Consider the following 18736-nt stretch of genomic DNA (forward strand, 5'->3'; position numbering starts at 1 on the left):
ATTAAACACATATATAAACAAAAGTTGACAAAAATTAACAAAAATGTTGTTAGTAACGTATCGAAATTGTTCTCATCTACTTAATATACTAAAACTGAGTTTTCCCTCAACTAATAAAAGTGAGGTGTCACTTTCTCGTGAATCCATTTTCCCTCCAAAATAAATACATTTAATGAATGATGCATGATTATACTAATTTAGGAAAATATCTTTATTATAATTATATAAAATCAATATTTAATGCATTATTAAACTATTTATCAATTATTAATAAAAAATATTTTTAATTATTTTAATGAATAATACATAATTATACTAATTTAGGAAAATATCTTTATTATAATTACTAGCGGCTCAACAGGCACTATCGTACCTGTTCAGCCGCTTTTCTATTATTTTTTTTAAATTAAAATTTATTTTTTACTAATATATTATTTATTTTTTAAATTCCTTGTTATATATTTTTTAAATAAGATATTAAAAAATTTATTATATTATTATTATGTGTAATAAAATTAAGATAAATATTTATAAAGTAATTATTTATAAATATTATAAAGTTTATTTATTTATTTTTTAACAGTATTTAATTTGAAGCAAATATAAAAATTTATATTTAAAGTATTTTTTTATTTTATTCATAATTCTAATAAATAAAAATATTTTATTTTTAATTTTATATTTATAATTTTAATAGATAAAAATATTTTATTTTTAAATTTTATATTCAATTTATTAAATTATCTTTAATTTTAAGATTTTTTTTGAATTATTAATGTATATTTTTATTATATCTTCTTATTGTACCACACACTATTATTTTCTCTTACTATTATTTCTATCGCACACTATTATTGCCTTATTCTCCTTTCTCATTTTCTTCTTCTCCTCACACCTTCTCTTCACCCAGTCGTAATTAATTATCACCAAGTACTATTATCGCAACTTTCAATCTTGTTTATCACTTTAATCTATAATCATTTATTATGTTAACTTTTATGAGTCGTTGAAGTGTTGTTAAAAGAATTGGTTTTTATGTCTTCTGAATATTTAAATGTATAAAAACAATAATTTTTCTTGATGTGAATTTTAAGTTGTCTTATTATTCTATTAAAAAAATGTACCACATAAAACATTCAAAATTTTTGCTCAAATTATCAAAATTTGATGTCAGTAATCCTTAAAAATAATATTAAAATATATTATTTTAACTAATATAATAAAAATAATATATTATTGTAAGTTTTTAACTAATAATTATAAAATTAAGTTGCAATTTAATATAGGCCCTTAGAATAAAAGACTGTCATTACTTCTTACATTTGACTACTATTATATAAGTTATACGTTTGTTTTATTGTGTAAATTAATTAAACTATTTTATTATTTTATTTTGCATGTTTTGAAATAATGCGATCCTACTATAAGGATGATATTAATTTTCATAATCTAATACGAACCTTCTTACTATTTTGTTTGTCACTTAAATACTATCCATAAAAAATAGTTAGTTAAAGTGAAACACTGTATAAAGAGAGTAATAAATTTTTTTTTGAATTAAAAGTTCTAATATATTTCTTAATCATCACTTGATATAACTCATATTTAATAGGTTAAAAAATTCTCTCTCTCTCTCTTATATTCTTAACTTCTTCTATAATAAATTTTTTACATTGTCTAATACATAAAATGTCACATCCTTACATTTATCTTAAAAGTTAAAAGTTAAAAGTAAATTATATTAGTATTTTTTAATAAAATTAAAATAAAAAGATAAAAAGCTACCGAAAAGAATAATATTAAGTTTGAGTTATGCTATGTGTACACCAAAGTCCGCCACCAGTATAAAATACATGCTAAATTTTATGTTCTTTTGTACCAGAATATTAAAATTTATTAGATTATTATATTATCTTTGTACTACAAAACAAAAAATAAAATTCTATATCTTCTTGCTGTTACTTATTTTACTTTATTTTTATTATAATTTATTATATTATTATATTATTTTTGTACTATATAACAAAAAGTGAAATTCTATCTTCTTGTTGTTATTTATTTTACTTTATATTGGCTATCTAAATTAGCTTGTATAATATTGTAAAAGTTGAAACTGTTAAAAAATATATAACAAAAAATTTAGATATTTGTTGTGTTATCAGGTTATTTAAAAAAGCTAATTTATAGGTGTTATTATCCTACCATATCTTTAATGTTATATGTCAATCTAATATTTAATAAAAAAATAATATTAACTGACATAAAACTGATTAAAATTAAAAAAAAATAATTAGCAAAATATCTATGAGAATTTTTTCACTTTACTATTGATAGATACATATATATATATTTTTTGCATCTTTTATATGCCAATCAAATAATCAATACTATATGCCAAACAAATAATATTTAATTAATTAATTTTTTTGAAAAATAAATTATTTATTTTAATTGAATTATAAACAAATTTTCATGTACTTAAATGTCAGAACTCTACATCGTTAATAGTTTAAGAAATAAATATATCAATATTTTAACAAATCATTGGTAGTTGCAATTTTTTTTGCGTCTTCTTATGCTAATCAAATAAGAATTTAAATTTGATGTTTTATTAGTGTAAAATAGTTTTACACGTGCATCTAATCACCATCAAAATTAAACTCATCAAATAATCAGGACTATATGCCAAACAAATAATATTGTGGAATACAAAATTAATAAATTTTTTGCTGTATAATTTATTTAATTTAATTTAAAAATAAATATTTATGTACTCTAATTTTAATTCCAATACTTTATATAATCAATAATTTAGAAAATTAAAAAAATAACATCATTAAATACAAAGCAGTTTAAAAAAATTGAGATTTAACGGGTAAATATTGATGCACTTAAAATTTAAAAAAATATTTTTCATAATTAATACTTTAAAAAATTTTAAAAATAATTTTATCTTGTACAAAACCATTTAAAAAATAAAAAAAATTAACAAAATAATTTATGAGAGTTATTCGGTTCATTATTGATAGGTATATACATGTCAAAAAAATTTAAAAACAAATATCAGACAAAAAATAATAATTTTTTTAAAATTAAATTGATGAAATAAAACTTTGGATGTGAAAGATAGATTAAAAATATATAAGAATTAATACAGTTTGGTAAGTAAACTGAAGAGAAAGGAAATGAAGGTGAAAGTTATGCGTGAAATTAATAACTGCAGTAAAACGGTATAAAATTTGCAATTGTAGTGAATGGAAGCCAGGAAAAAATGGAGGCGATAGATATTAAAGGAAGGAGAATGATGACAACAGTAATAATACAGAAAAGTGCACCTAATGGTGAGAGGAGAAGCACTAAAAATTGAATAATGAGATCAACTATTGGTATAAAGTACTCACATAAAGAATATACCCAAAATAAAACGATAAAATCGATAAAAATTATTTTTCATCCCTAATTATTTTTTTCTCCTTTCATACATGGCGTCCAAAATCAACATTTAGCATAATCACTATCTAGTTCAGAAAATCACAGAAACTCATTCAAATAATTGTTACATACAGAGAAGCACATTCAGAATTGGAAAGAGAAATAAAAAAATTGAAAATGGATAAAATTAATAAAAGGATAAATTATTTGAATAAAGAATTGAAGAAGAGGTTACGGTTTCTACAACTATTAGTGAAATACAAAATAAAAATGAGATAGAAGAAAATGTGTTGCTGTTAATTGTGGAAGTTCTTTTATTTAAATAACTCCGTATCGACATTATATTGTTATAGATTTCTATTTGCCTGTTCTAATTGTAGTGAATCGGGCTACTTCTGTGTTTGTGGTACCTCCACTTGTGTAGTTGTATTAATTGATATGGCAACTTGTTTTCTTGTCGAATCATCTCCCAATAAGTTACACGTCTTCTAGTTAGGTTCTGTCATTTTCTGTCTTCTTCGCCTAGCAGATTATGTCCAAGTAGTTGATGTTGACGTGATTGTTGATTTCGTGATAGAAAGATGCAGAGAAGAAAAATGTTTGCGAGACCAAAATTGAAAGTGAAAGAGTAATTTAATTCTCTTGCGAGTTAAGTACGACTGAAGGTGGATCAGTTTTTTATTGAAAGTGGGTCAGTTGGTAGCAGTTTTTTTATTGGAAGTAAATCAGTTTTAAAATATGTCGTGGAGTTGAAAGTGAATTAATTTGATACTCTGTCATGGGATAAATTCTTTTTTTGATAAAAAAATAAAAAAATGGAGGACATAGTAACAATTTATTATATTGAATTCAATGTTTAATGAACATAAAAAAAATAAGGGTAAAATAGGGAGAATAAATTAGATACCAAATTTTCCTATCCCATTATACATTGGTATAATCCATTATATATTGGTATAGATTTAATTAAGGAGTACACATTTATATGTAATTTTTTTAAGATAAACAATAGACATCAGAAATATTTAAACCGTGTATTGTAATTTAATTAATTTTGTTATAGAATATCAATAAATTATGTTATTACTTGAAATAAAATAAATTAGTTTTAAACTTTGTCATGGGTAAAAACAATTTTTTTAAAAAAATAAAAAATTAAATACGTAGTAACAGTTTTTTTTTAATTAAAAGTGAAGTGGGTAAACCCTTTTCTTGAAAAAAAGAAAGAGGGTAAAATGGGAAGAAGAAATTGGATACCAAACTCCCATATCCCCATTATATATTGGTATAGATATAAAATCAATATTTAATGCATTATTAAACTAATTATCAATCAAAAATATTTTTAAACATTTTAATTATATTCATTTTAATTATATTGATATCCTTCTAATTCTTATTCATTATCCAATGATTTTATTAGTGGCAAGTTATTAACCCATTTATATTGATAATAATAATAATTTTATTAGGATAAATATCAAATTCTATTCCTAATGTAAAAATATAAAATTTAATTCCTTCCATTTTTATTTTTTCACTATAAAAGATCATGTATGCTAGAAGAAAATATCATTCGTTTACCAATTACTCTTTCATTTGATATCTTTTACAACAATTTTTTTTCTTCCTATGAGGTGTCGTTACAAGAAGGCAACTATCGTGGACACAAATTACCACACTCTCCAACTTAGGTGCTTATCATTCAGAGCTAAATAAGATATATTATCTATGAAATATTTATAGACCATGGTATTATCATGTATGCATAAATAAAAAATATTTCGTATTTAAATTTAAGTCATTTACCTGTTTGTGGTATATATTGTAGTGTGAAATTACTTTTAATATGTGTTGTGTAATGATATTGTGTTCTAATTTAAGCTTTTACTTTATAACTGTATTATGATTTTATCTCATCATTTTTTTTTAGATATCAAGTTGACGTATTTTTATTTTTTATTATTACTGAAAAACGGATGTGATATAAAATGTACCAAAAAAAACTTTCATATTCAATTTATTTTATTGTAGTTTTCTATCTATTTTATTTATTTTTATTTTCTTCTTATTCATTTTTATTTTCTTTTTAAATGTTGTGTAATTTATTATAATTTATACAAATGTACTTAATTTAACTATTTTAATTTTAATTATATTGATATAATTATATTTTTTATTCATTATCCTAAAATTTTATTAGTGATAAGTTATTATCTTAATAGTGACCTATATAATAATAATAATAATAATAATAATAATAATAATAATAATAATAATAATAATAATAATAATAATAAGATAGAAAATTATATTTTAGAGAAATATAAATTAGTTATTAATAATAGGTTATTAATAATGATAATTATATGATTAATTTTTAATAATCATTAAATATATTTAATATAAATAATCAAGTTTAAATATATATATAAATAACTAATTTAATATTAATGATAATTCAATATATATATTAATAATTAATTTAATATTAATAACGATAATTGTCGTTATTCTTCAATAATAATAATAATAATAATAATAATAATAATAATAATAATAATAATAATAATAATAATAATCTTTTCTTTTATTAAAATACTCATTTAATTGAATTAATATAAATATTTAATGAAAATAAAGGATGGATTTTTTGATTTGAAGGATAATACAATCAAATATTCTTGAAGATTTTAAAGCTGTGAGTATATATTCTTCCTATATTAATATACGCATGCATGTTACTTCATTTTTTTTATAAATGGAAAATAACATTTATCCGTTAAATTTGTTAGTTGCTCAACCGATTCATCTTATTTATTGTGATTGAGATTGATATATAATCATAAAGATTTTTTTCCTCCATTAATTTTAGTAAAAAATTTCATGACGTAAAATAAAATAAAATAAAGTCGGTACCTACTTTTTTTCTCAATATTTTTTATATTTACGGTAAATATTAAATATAAAAAAGAAAAAATAATATTAATTATTATCACTTTTATTTATTTACATTCATAATTAAATTTAATATAATTATAATAAGTCTCTATAATTATAACAATTTATATATGTTACATATATAGAAATTATATTATATATAATTATATATCTCCTTTTTTATATATACTTAGCAAGTATTTCTATTTATATAATTTACTTAATATATTAAAATTGAGTTTTTTCTCAACTAATGAGAGTGAGGTATGAATTCCTCATAAATTCATTTTTCTTCCAAAATGAATGCATTTAATGAATAATGCATAATTATACTAATTTAAAAAAATATTTTTATTATAATTATATAAAATTCATATTTAATACATTATTAAATTATTTATCAATTATCAATCAAAAATATTTTTAATTATTTTAATAATAATAATAATAATAATAATAATAATAATATATTTCTATTTAATATACTAAAATTATATTTTTTCCTAACTAATTGAAGTGACGTGTCAATTTTTCATAAATTCATTTTTCTTCTAAAATGAAAGCACTTTCCTCTCTTCTAAATTTATTTTACAAAAATATCTTTATTATATTTATATTACAATTAACATTTAATGAATAATGTATGGTTATACTAATTTAGGAAAATATATTTATTATAATTATATAAAATTAATATTTAATGCATTATCAACTAATGAAAGGGAGGTTTCAATTCTTCATGAATTTATTTTCTCTCTAAAATAAAAGTACTATTCTCTCTTCTAAATTTATTTTAAAAAAATTAAAATTCCATGCTGAATATAGATGGCAAGTTAAAAAAAATAAGCAAGTTAATGGAATCAAATCATATTTCTATAATATATATAAGAATATATATTTTTATTATATAAAAATTGAATTTCTGCACTTCATGATGAGTGTGGTATACTTCTATATCAACTAATTATATCAATTAAATTAATTATATGAACTAATTGATTTGATTAGGTATTTAAATATCACACAATTTATTATAATTTATATCAATCAAATAATTATAATTTATTATATCAATTATTTTAATTCATTAATTTATAAGGTACATAATAACATAGATGATTTGTTACTTATACTGATTAAATACAATAAATACATATTAATTTAGTTAAAAAATCATTGTCTCCTATATTTTCCTATTTATTTTTGTAATTCATTAAATCCAATCAATTACAATAAATTAATTATATCAACTAATTAATTCAATCAATTATTTTCTAGTTTATTTTTTGAATTTAATAAATCAAATAAAATTAATTATACTAATTATTTGTGTTGACTAATTGATTTGATTAATTCTTAAAAATATTTTTATTTAATTTATTTAATTTATTTAAATATAACTAATTAGTTATTTAATTTTATTAGGATAAATATCAAATTTTATTTCTAATATAAAAATACAAAATTTTATTCCTTCCATTTTTATTTTACCAGTATAAAAGATCATATATGCTAGAAGAAAATATCATTAATTTACCAATTACTCGTTCATTGAGTAGCTTTTACAACAATTCTTTTTCTTCTTATGAGGCATCGTCACAAAAAAGCAACTATCATGGACACAAATCAGCACACACTCTTCAACTCCCATGCTCATCATTTAGAGCAATATATGATATGTTATCCATTAAATATTTATAGACTATGGTGTTATCATGTATGCATAAATAAAAAAATTTGTAATTAACCTTAAGTCATTTACATATTTATGTGGTATATTGTAGTGTGAAATTACTTTCAATTTGTGTTGTGCAATGATATTATGGTTTAATTTAAACTTTTATTTTAGAATTGTGTTATGATTTTATCTCATCATTTTCTCTTAGATATTAAGTTGATGTATTTTTATTTATTATTATTGAAGCGGATGTGATATAAAATTTGTAAAAAAAAAACTCACATTCAATTTATTTTATTATAGTCTTCTATTCTTCTATTTATTTTTATTCATTTTATTTTCTTTTTAAATATCATATAATTTATTATAATTTATACCAATTAATTAATTATAATTCATTATATCAGTTAGTTTAATTCATTAATTTATCATATACATGATAAAATAGATTATTTGTTATTTATACGTTTATTTTTCTAAAATATAAATCTGAATAATTATATTTTTAGTTTTTGTTATGAACAAAATATTATTAATAATGAATAATAATTAACCACTCATACTTTTAATCAAAGTGTTTGGATGATTTTTATATTTATTAATATTAATTATTGATTATTTTTTCATAAAAAAATTATATTATAATTTTATGTTAGTTCATAATTGATTAATGATTAATGTTCATGAAACTATGTTACTCTAAATTTTATATTTTATAAATATTTTATTTAAATATAATTTTTTAACATAAAAATGTATTATTTTTAATAATATCATAATTGTATATTTTTTAATTATTTTAAATGAATATTTTATAAAATATTAATTAAAGTCATTCTTCTCTTTACTTTTACTAATCTATTATCTAACTATTATATAAAATTAAAATCGTATTAATAAATTTAATATTAAAGTTAATTTGATTTTTTATTATTTAGAGTGTTTTTCAATCAGTAATTTTATACTTTTTACTTTTTTGTCAGTTTCATTTTGAATTTTAATTTAGTACTCAAAGATAGTGAAATTCTATTGATACTGAAATAAAGTTACAAAAAGATCTATAAAGTAGAATAAGTAAAATAATGTGATACTCACATTGCAACATCCAAATAAAACAACTTAAAATCTAAAATATTTATCTTTCTCTTTTTCACCATCTATTATATTATCTATTCTATTATATAAAAATCGAATTTTTACCTTTAATGATAGAATCAACGTAGCATGCTTCTGCTTTATTTTGTTTAACTCATTAAAGACAATTCATTATGATGAATTAATTATATCAACTAATTGATTTGAATAGATATTTAAGCATCATACAATTTAAAATTATGTATATTAATTATTTGATTTAATTTTTATGATATATAAATTTAATGAATAAATTAAAATAAGATAATTTATTACTTATTTAAATTGAATACAACAAGTATAAATTAATTTAGTTAAAAATTTACTATTTTCTAATATTCTATACATAAAAATGACAAAATAAAATTATAAAAATAATTTTTTATCACTTTTGCTATTTTAATTTTATTTTCTTTGCTTTTTTATGTATAATTTTATTTTATATTAACTTTGTTTATTTAATAATAAAATATACTCATATTAATTCTATCATATAATAATATATTTTTCTCCTATACTAATCGAAGAATTTCAATAGTTATCAACTACATCTAATAGAATGATTGAGAAGTGAGAACTACGAAAAGTTAAACCCAGATTCAAAATGCTGAAACAAAGAAAAGAAAACAGTGGATATATGATTAGAGAAAAATGTATAATAATGACAAAATATACTAAAACCGGATTTTTTCTCCAACTAATAAAAGTGAGGTGTTAATTCCTTTTGAATTTTTTCTCTAAAATGAAATCACTATTTTTTTTCTAAATTTATTTTAGAAAAATATATTTATTATAATTATATTACATTTAACATTTAACGAATAATGCATGATTATATTAAGAGAAATATTTTTATTATAATTATATAAAATTAATATTTAATACATTATCAACTAATAAAAGTGAGGTGTCAATTCCTCATGAATTCATTTTTCCTCCAAAATGAAAGTACTATTATCTCTTCTAAATTTATTTTAGAAAAATATCATTATTGATAATTATATTACAATATTATAATTAGCATTTAATGAATAATGCATAATTATAATAATTTAGAAAAATAAAATAAAGCTCAGTAATTTATCTTCCAACTGCACAAGTGTGTAGAATAACTTTTAAGAAGGAGTCACGTATAGTAAATACGGTCGATGATTGTAAAACTATATACTAACATTGATATAATATTATTTCGGGTATATGTTTTGCAGACATAAAAAAATGTTGAGTTATTTTTTAGTAGATTTAAATTATTTATTATTTATTAGAGAATTTTGTGCATTAGAATTTTCTAATAATTTATTATTTATTTTGAGTTAATTATGATATGTTCTTTTTTGACAGTAAAACAACATATAAAAATTTGTTGGTAGGTCTAAGTATTATTAAGTTATGTATAGTCATATTGAGTATATATGTTCGATTTATTGAAAAAAGTAGATTACTAAAACCAATTAATAACTATTTTAGAGTTAATATATTTAACACTAGATTAAGTAAAAACAAATAATACATAATATGTTATATTTTTAATAATCAACTTATTATAATTTAAATTAATCTTAACACAATAATTTAAAATTATAATTTTAATTTTATCGCGTGCATGACACGGGTTAATACACTTTGTATTTGTACAAAAGTGGGCGTAAAACACGAACCCTAGCAAAAAAAACACGAACCCTAGCAAACTCAGTTGCGCTTCGGAATTCCTTTGCTAGGTTGATTTATTCAGGTGGTTATTTTGTTCGTGCATTCTCATATTTCTAACTATGATAAAATTATTTAGATCTATTTATGTTAACCATTTAAGTAAGAAAAGTAGAAAACAGAAATGCACAAAAGTTCTCTACTCACTAATCACAGGACAAAATAAAATGAAAAAAAAAAATATTTGACATTATTCATAAGACCATATATCAGTATGTACCAGACATATTTTTGTTTTCCATAACGTAACTCCCGAAAAATATCGAAGATTATAACATAGCAGAAAGCGTTTAAAAAATGAGACAAAGAGAGAGAATTGTGCTGGGAGCAGTTGTTATAGCAAACATGCTAATGGCAACTCGCTTCACTCTCACACTCTCCACCATTCACCGCCACAACCCACTTCTAAGGCGTTACTCTTCTTCCATTTTTCGCCCCAAACAATTCTCAAAATCCCGTCCCTGTCCCCTCTGGTCTTCTTCTCTCTCCTTCTGCCTCGACGCAATTCATAAGCCAACTTCGCCAACACCATTCGCTCCTTCTCACTCTCATTCTTCTTCGTTCTCAGTTGCAGCTTCTTCACGCGACGACGTCGTTGAAGGGAACCCTTTGCTTCAAGACTTTGAGTTCCCGCCGTTCGACGCCGTAGAGGCCAAGCACGTGCGACCCGCAATCCGAACTCTCCTCAGGCAATTGGTATGCAAGTTCGAGTCTTTCTTCTCGTTTGGTCTCTTCTCCTCGCGTTTTGGGAAATGGATCTTCGTCGTTTTTGGTTTTTAAATTCGTTTTTTTTTCTGATTTTTTTAATGTAGGAAGGAGAATTGGAGGAACTAGAGCGTAACGTGGAACCTTCGTGGCCGAAGCTGGTGGAACCGTTGGAGAAGATTGTGGACAGTTTGGTTGTTGTTTGGGGCATTGTCAATCACCTCAAGTCTGTGAAGGATACTTCTGAGCTCCGTTCTGCCATTGAAGATGTTCAGGTATTGTTTTCTGCGTATTTTTGTTTTGGTTATGTGAATTTGTAAATATTCTGGTGAGTGTTTGAATTCTATTATGTATTCTGTTTGTTTCTCTGAATTTGTTAATTTGGGATATTGTGCAAGGGTTTCTTAACTTTTAACATATGATCATTTTCTTGTTGCAAGTACTACTATATCATTGCAGCATGTTTGTCTTGTCCTCCCCCCTCAAATATTGCGTAGAAGATTTTTGTCTTAGACTCTTAGAGTAATCTGGAAGTTTGGAACTTGCAGTTTAGCTTTTAGTCAACTCTTGTGTAGTGTGTATTTCGCTTATGAACTATAAGAGCTTGTTTCGAATGCTAGAAATTAGAATTCACTCAAGAGTTGAATTCTTTTTCTTGCTTTGGAACAACTAAAAATGAATGATTTGAATTCCTTTGAGAATTTCAATTCTCATTTTTCCTTCATTTGTAAATCAGACCAAAAGGGGTCTGATTTCCAAATCCACTCACACTCTTCAAATTTGAATTCTATTCTATTAATATATTATAGTCATTCCAAATCATGCTATTGAGTTTCAAATAGAAATGAATTCTTTTCTTAAAGGAAATAGAATTCTTTTCTCATGTTAAATGGTTTCCAAGTGTACTGTTGTTGTACTAACGACTAGATGGGCTTGGGTTTTGTCTGCAGGCAGAGAAGGTTAAGTTTCAGCTTAAGCTCGGGCAGAGTAAGCCTATTTATAATGCATTTAAAGCCATTCGAGAGTCACCCGATTGGCAGACCCTGAGTGAGGCTCGCAAACGTATTGTTGAAAGTAAGTTTTTTAGATGTCTTCTGATGCTATAATGACATTCTTTTCTGGATATTTTACTGGTGTTAGCTTGTTACTGTTGAGTTGCTTGAAATGCTCTGTTATATCCCCAAAGCTTCTTAGATTTCATCTATTAAGTTGGAGGATTTTCCTTATTTATAGATATTCTCTTTTGCTAGTTTGATGCTGGGATGGGATACTATGCCCAAGATGGACAATTATGTGTCGTGCCTTTTGTTTTTGGTGTTTGGCATGTAATATGGAATCCATGTAACTATGTTTTTCAACTTATACAGAATAAGTTCTTCACTGTTCTGAATATGGAAGTGTGGTTATGTTTTACTATTCACATGATCGGATTTGTCATTTTATAATTGCCAAATAACAGTTTCACTTGTGCTTTTGCAGGCCAAATAAAGGAGGCGGTTCTTAACGGTGTGTCCCTTGAAGATGATAAAAGAGAACAATTTAACAAAATTGAACAGGTTTGTTTTTATGACTATTATAAAACAAATGCTAATATGTTTCCCAAGTTGTTCTTTTTACACTGGCTTGAAATTCCAAGTGCATTGGCAATATATGTCTCCCCCACCCATAATATCCTGATTCCCAAGTACTTCAAATATGCTAATAAGATTGTGTTTGAAAGATTCTATATTTCTACGCATGTGCTATAATTCCTGATCCAAAGTAATTGAGCTTTAATTCTTTAGGACCAAAACAAAATTTCATGAGGTACATTTTACTTAAATTTTTTGTTTTAAAATTTTCTCTTGATTATAATTTTATCCATAGGAGCTGGAAAAGTTATCACAAAAGTTTGAGGAGAATGTTCTGGATGCAACAAAGAAGTTTGAAAAGCTAATCACAGATAAGAAAGACATTGAAGGGTTACCTGCCACTGCTCTTGGGTTAGCTGCACAAATCGCGGTGTCCAAGGTTTGCCATGTTGGCATATTATGTTATTTTTCAAGTTATGACAATCAGCTATCTTTTTGAATTCTAACTACTTAGTGGGAGCATGCAGGGACATGAAAATGCCACTGCCGATAATGGGCCATGGATAATTACATTGGATGCTCCAAGTTTTATTGCTGTTATGCAACATGCGCGCAATCGTTCTTTGCGTGAGGAAGTCTATCGTGCATATATAACCCGTGCATCTACTGGAGATTTGGACAACACTAAAATAATTGAGCAAATTTTAAAGCTTAGGATGGAAAAGGCCAAGCTTCTCAACTACAATAACTATGCTGAGGTATATTTTATATCTTTTCTTTATTAAGAGTAGAATCCTGTTGTAGGCTGCTGATGTAGAATCCATCAGATTAGCATGGCAACCAAAATGGCAACTGTTAATAAAGCAGAAGAACTTCTAGAAAAGCTTAGGAAAGTTTCCTGGGATGCTGCAGTGCAAGGTAGTGCAAAGGACATCTCTTTATATTGTTTCTATTTCTTTACTGGCTGCTTTATTGTTATTTATGGTAAAGATGCATCATGTATCTTGATGGAGTTAGCACGTCACTGTAATTGAATTATTCATAATAGTAATAATTCATGGCTTTTCTGTTTCGAATCCTTGACACAAGTTCTGACACGTGATTTTCTTATATAATTTTTTTTAAATATCCATTTTCCTTTAATCAAGTAACATCTTTAAGCGTTTCATTTCTTACCAAGCAGATATGGAAGATCTAAAGAAATTCTCCAAAAATAAGGGTGCATTGGAAGCTGATGATTTGAAACATTGGGACATTACCTTTTGGAGTGAGAGGCTTCGGGAGTCAAAATATGACATTAATGAGGTTTCTCCCCTCCCCCAAAAAGCTTTTACTTGGAAAAAATCACTAGGTTTTAATTTTGATTTTAACTGTTAAAACAAGACGATTACCAGAATTGAAGTGATTAAAACAAAGATTAATTTCCACGCCACATCATGGAGTATTCGATTCACTGTTCATGCAGCCATTTATAGGAAGAATATTAGAACTGAATCAGAATACTAGTGTTTATTGATGTATTACACGCAACGACAGGGTAGAGAGGATGTTAAGAGGCCTCTCAACACTCCTAACAACCAAAAGTTACTCAAATGACAAGTCACTCTTACCTCTATCCTATCACATATATTTATACTAATCAAGTTACCTGCCTAACTACTCTTAACTAACACATACTAGCGACCAGTGATAACTAGCGCATATATTATTGGAATCCTAACAGAATTCTTCCTCCCTTGGTGTTTTCTTCTTATTATATTTTAATGATTAGTTATCCCTGTTAACTCTTGAATAATGAGTCAACTGTGTCAAGATTCCATTTCTTGTAATAATTTTTTTTGTCTTTAATCTGCCTTCAAAAGCTGAAGACTTCTGCTTTTGTCTTGTAGGAAGAACTGCGTCCTTACTTTTCTCTGCCAAAGGTTATGGATGGACTCTTTAACCTAGCAAAAACACTCTTTGGCATTGAAATTGAGCCAGCTGATGGTCTAGCTCCGGTAACTGAATTCATGTTTGTTCAGCTTTGGTTTTTGTAATGAGAAAAATTATTTAAATTTACTGATGCATGATTATTGTTTTTAAGGTTTGGAACACTGATGTCAGGTTCTTTCGCGTGAAAGATTCTTCTGGTAATCCAATTGCGTATTTCTATTTTGATCCTTATAGTCGTCCTTCTGAGAAAAAGGGAGGTGCATGGATGGGTGAAGTTGTCGCTCGTAGTCGTGTATTGGCACGAGATGGTACCTCAGCAAGGTTGCCTATTGCTCACATGGTATGCAATCAAACACCTCCGGTGGGCAACAAGCCAAGTTTGATGACATTCCGTGAGGTAACTTAGTTGTTCTTTTTTATTTTATTTTATTTTTTCCCGCCTATTTTAGATTCCTTCTTGAATGTGACTTTAGCTATGCACTCTATCATTTCAAAATCCCAAGTAAATTAAGAAGTTATGGAAAAAGCAGTGTGCTTTTTCAGTTCAAGATCCCAAATAACTGCATATTTTAAAATTTGAACTCAGGTTTTAAGTGGGTATCTACCTTGATGTGTTCTATGCAAAGTCGATGTGTACTAAAAGCAGTCATGGTTCTCTTGTGGTTCTGCCAAAGGTCAAACCACCATTGCTTACACAAGGTGGCAAATTGTAATGAGTTTGCTTGATATTGCATGATATATAGGCTAGGATAATGTAAATTTTGGATAATTCTCAACTTGTAGAACAAGATGTAATTATTGGTTTGTATTCATGTTATGAATTCATAACTGTTTCATAAACTAGCGTTTTTTCCCTTTCTTTTTAATCAGGTTGAGACTGTCTTCCATGAATTTGGCCATGCACTTCAGCATATGCTTACTAAGCAAGATGAGGGTTTGGTTGCTGGTATTAGAGGGATTGAGTGGGATGCTGTTGAATTGCCTTCTCAGTTTATGGAAAACTGGTGTTACCATAGGTAAGGAGCAATATATGTCTAATTGTCTAACCCCACTGTATTTGATCATATCTTTCGTCATCTTTTAGAGTGATCCCTCTAAGTAACTTATGGTTTTGCCATATAAACAATTTAGAAAATCAATTCTTTTGTTTTAATACTTTGGGCATCAATAGAATGTGTTCTTGGTTTAATATTCTACACTCCAATTTCTTCTCCTTTTCTTCTTTCTAGGGCACTGTGAAAATTGAAATTCCTGGACTTGTTAACAGTTTGATTGAGCAACCTAATCCCTTTTAACCTTATTTATAGTGGTAGCTTGTTGCACTTTTGTATCTTCTGAGTAGCCAGTTATGATATTTCAACTACGGTATTAGTATTATGCATTTTCTTTTATAGCTCATTTTTCTTTCTCTTTCCTTTTTGGGCTTTAGGGAGACACTAATGGGCATTGCAAAGCATTTTGAGACTGGGGAGAGTCTTCCTGAAGATGTATATTTGAAGCTTGTTGCTGCTAGGACTTTTCGTGCTGGGTCTATGAGTCTTCGACAGGTGAGAGTTCTTTCTCTCGTTCCTTGTTTCTGAAGGATGAAATTAATAAACCTGATTCTTGTAATATTTGTTCATCCATAAATCTATCTTATTGGGTTTTAATTAAATCTTGAATGAATGATTTAACTTGTTAAGGCTTTAGTAATCTATGCATTTTGAACTTCAAAATTTTATGCTGATTGTTGAGTTTGGATTATTTATATTATTATGTGACTTACCTTCTAATATTTATTCCCCTTTAATATAACGTGCAGATAAAATTTGCTAGCCTAGATCTTGAACTTCATACAAAATATGTTCCAGGTGGACCAGAATCCATCTATGACATTGACCGCAGAGTTTCTGAGAGAACTCAAGTGATTCCTCCATTACCAGAAGACAGATTCCTTTGCAGCTTCATGCATATATTTGCAGGTTTGCTGTGCATATTATACTTTTGTAGTCATGTGTTAGGAACTTGGGTATTATGGTGTTCCCGAAGTCTCGCATCGAGTAGTACGAGATGCTTGATGTTCTTTAAGTACTAGCATCATGCAAATATCTCTACAAAATGTAACTCCAATTTATTTAATTTTCTGCATATTATTTTCTTTTAGGTGGATATGCTGCTGGATACTATAGTTACAAGGTATAATCTTTATTACTTCTTCATTGATTGAAATTTCTCATATTGAGGGTATATATATATATCTCCCTCGTTTCCTTATAGAACCCACTTTGCATCTCTAACAAAGCAAGAAAGAAAACTGTACCTTACAATGATTTTATCTATCGTGCAGTGGGCTGAGGTGTTGTCTGCAGATGCATTCTCAGCATTCGAAGATGCTGGATTGGAAAATAACGAGGTACATTTAAAAACAACGCATCCGTTTATGCCATTCTGTTTTAGGCTTAAAAATCCCCCACTTTTTAAATTATTTTCTAATAGAAACATACAGTATAACAATCTATCACTTCTATTTTTGTAATTTATTAAACAAATGGTGCACTCTTGTAAAATAATAAGATTTTCTGCACAATGTGGTTTTAAAACATGATCTTTTTATCACAGTGGACGATTGCATTCTAAATAAGTTGCGTAATTGGTTGGGTTATGTTAGCAGTTGTTGCTTGACCTAGACCCTTGTTTGGTTCGGCTACTGTTCCCTTACCAGTTACCACTTTGTCACATGCTTAATTGTGATCATTTATGCATTATGCAGGCTGTTAAGGAAACAGGCCACAGGTTCCGTGAGACTGTTCTTGCTCTTGGAGGTGGCAAAGCACCACTTGAGGTCAGATAATGCACCCTGACCCTACTAATGGAAAATAAGTTCTAGAAGATATCATGATGGACATGTTTATGGTTTAGGATAAATTACATATACTACCATCATATAATTAAAAATTTCAAGAGAAATCGCTTTATACTTTATATCGCATAATCCCTTTTGGTCGTGTAACCATGTTTGACGAAGCATCTAGATGCGTATCTAATGTCTCGAATTCGCGATTGATCATGATATGTTGTGGCTAAATGCAGGTATTTGTGCAATTCCGTGGAAGAGAACCAACACCAGATGCTTTGCTTAGGCACAGTGGCCTACTATCTGTTGCAGCTTCATGATAATGGAGTTGTTCAATACTGTGAAGTGGGACTGAATTCTTTTTGAACATTCATGTAGTTACAGTTACATTTTTCAAAATATTATCCTCAGTTTACAACATTGAATAGAAATATACATTTTTGCTTTATCTGCCTTTTTTTCCAATCATCAATTATCAAACACACACATGACTAATAAAAATGTAGCTAATTCCTAATTGTGAAGGCTACGTTCTAACAACTTGGATTCGGTGCCTTCACGTCTTTGCTGAGGTAGTGGTGGATGGGGACGAACTAGTTGAAGTTATGGTTAAAGTGGGTGTGTCATCTACTTTGAAAGACCTTTGTCACTATTTTATAAAGTTAGCAAACAAATGATGAACATTTCTTCACAAAATATATTTGTACATTTGCAAAATGATGAATCAAGAGCACTCTAAGTTACTAAGACCCATTCGAATTATTCATAACATGGTATTAGAATTTTATATCTGAAAGGTCAAGA

At 26.1% G+C, this 18736-nt stretch overlaps 1 protein-coding gene across 1 annotated transcript; it reads left to right on the forward strand.

Moving 5' to 3' along the window:
• Positions 1 to 11149: 11149 nt before the first annotated feature.
• LOC130981901 (probable cytosolic oligopeptidase A) lies at positions 11150 to 18380 on the forward strand. Its single transcript, XM_057905648.1, has 17 exons — positions 11150 to 11587; positions 11704 to 11871; positions 12547 to 12670; positions 13076 to 13152; positions 13463 to 13606; positions 13695 to 13925; positions 13995 to 14085; positions 14351 to 14472; positions 15057 to 15164; positions 15251 to 15496; positions 15970 to 16115; positions 16529 to 16646; positions 16901 to 17060; positions 17243 to 17274; positions 17426 to 17491; positions 17849 to 17920; positions 18169 to 18380. The coding sequence occupies exons 1-17, from the start codon at positions 11189 to 11191 to the stop codon at positions 18250 to 18252; spliced, it is 2388 nt and encodes a 795-aa protein (XP_057761631.1). The 5' UTR covers positions 11150 to 11188; the 3' UTR covers positions 18253 to 18380.
• The last annotated feature ends 356 nt before the right edge of the window (positions 18381 to 18736 follow it).

This window comes from Arachis stenosperma, chromosome 5 (assembly GCF_014773155.1).
Source record: "Arachis stenosperma cultivar V10309 chromosome 5, arast.V10309.gnm1.PFL2, whole genome shotgun sequence".
NCBI classification, from domain to species: Eukaryota; Viridiplantae; Streptophyta; class Magnoliopsida; order Fabales; family Fabaceae; genus Arachis; species Arachis stenosperma.

Coding starts and splice junctions, on each gene's coding strand:
- LOC130981901 (XM_057905648.1), top strand. CDS start 11,189: ATGAGACAAAGAGAGAGAATTGTGCTGGGAGCAGTTGTTATAGCAAAC. Junction 16,647..16,900: donor GGTCTATGAGTCTTCGACAG/GTGAGAGTTCTT, acceptor TATAACGTGCAG/ATAAAATTTGCTAGCCTAGA. Junction 17,061..17,242: donor CTTCATGCATATATTTGCAG/GTTTGCTGTGCA, acceptor ATTTTCTTTTAG/GTGGATATGCTGCTGGATAC.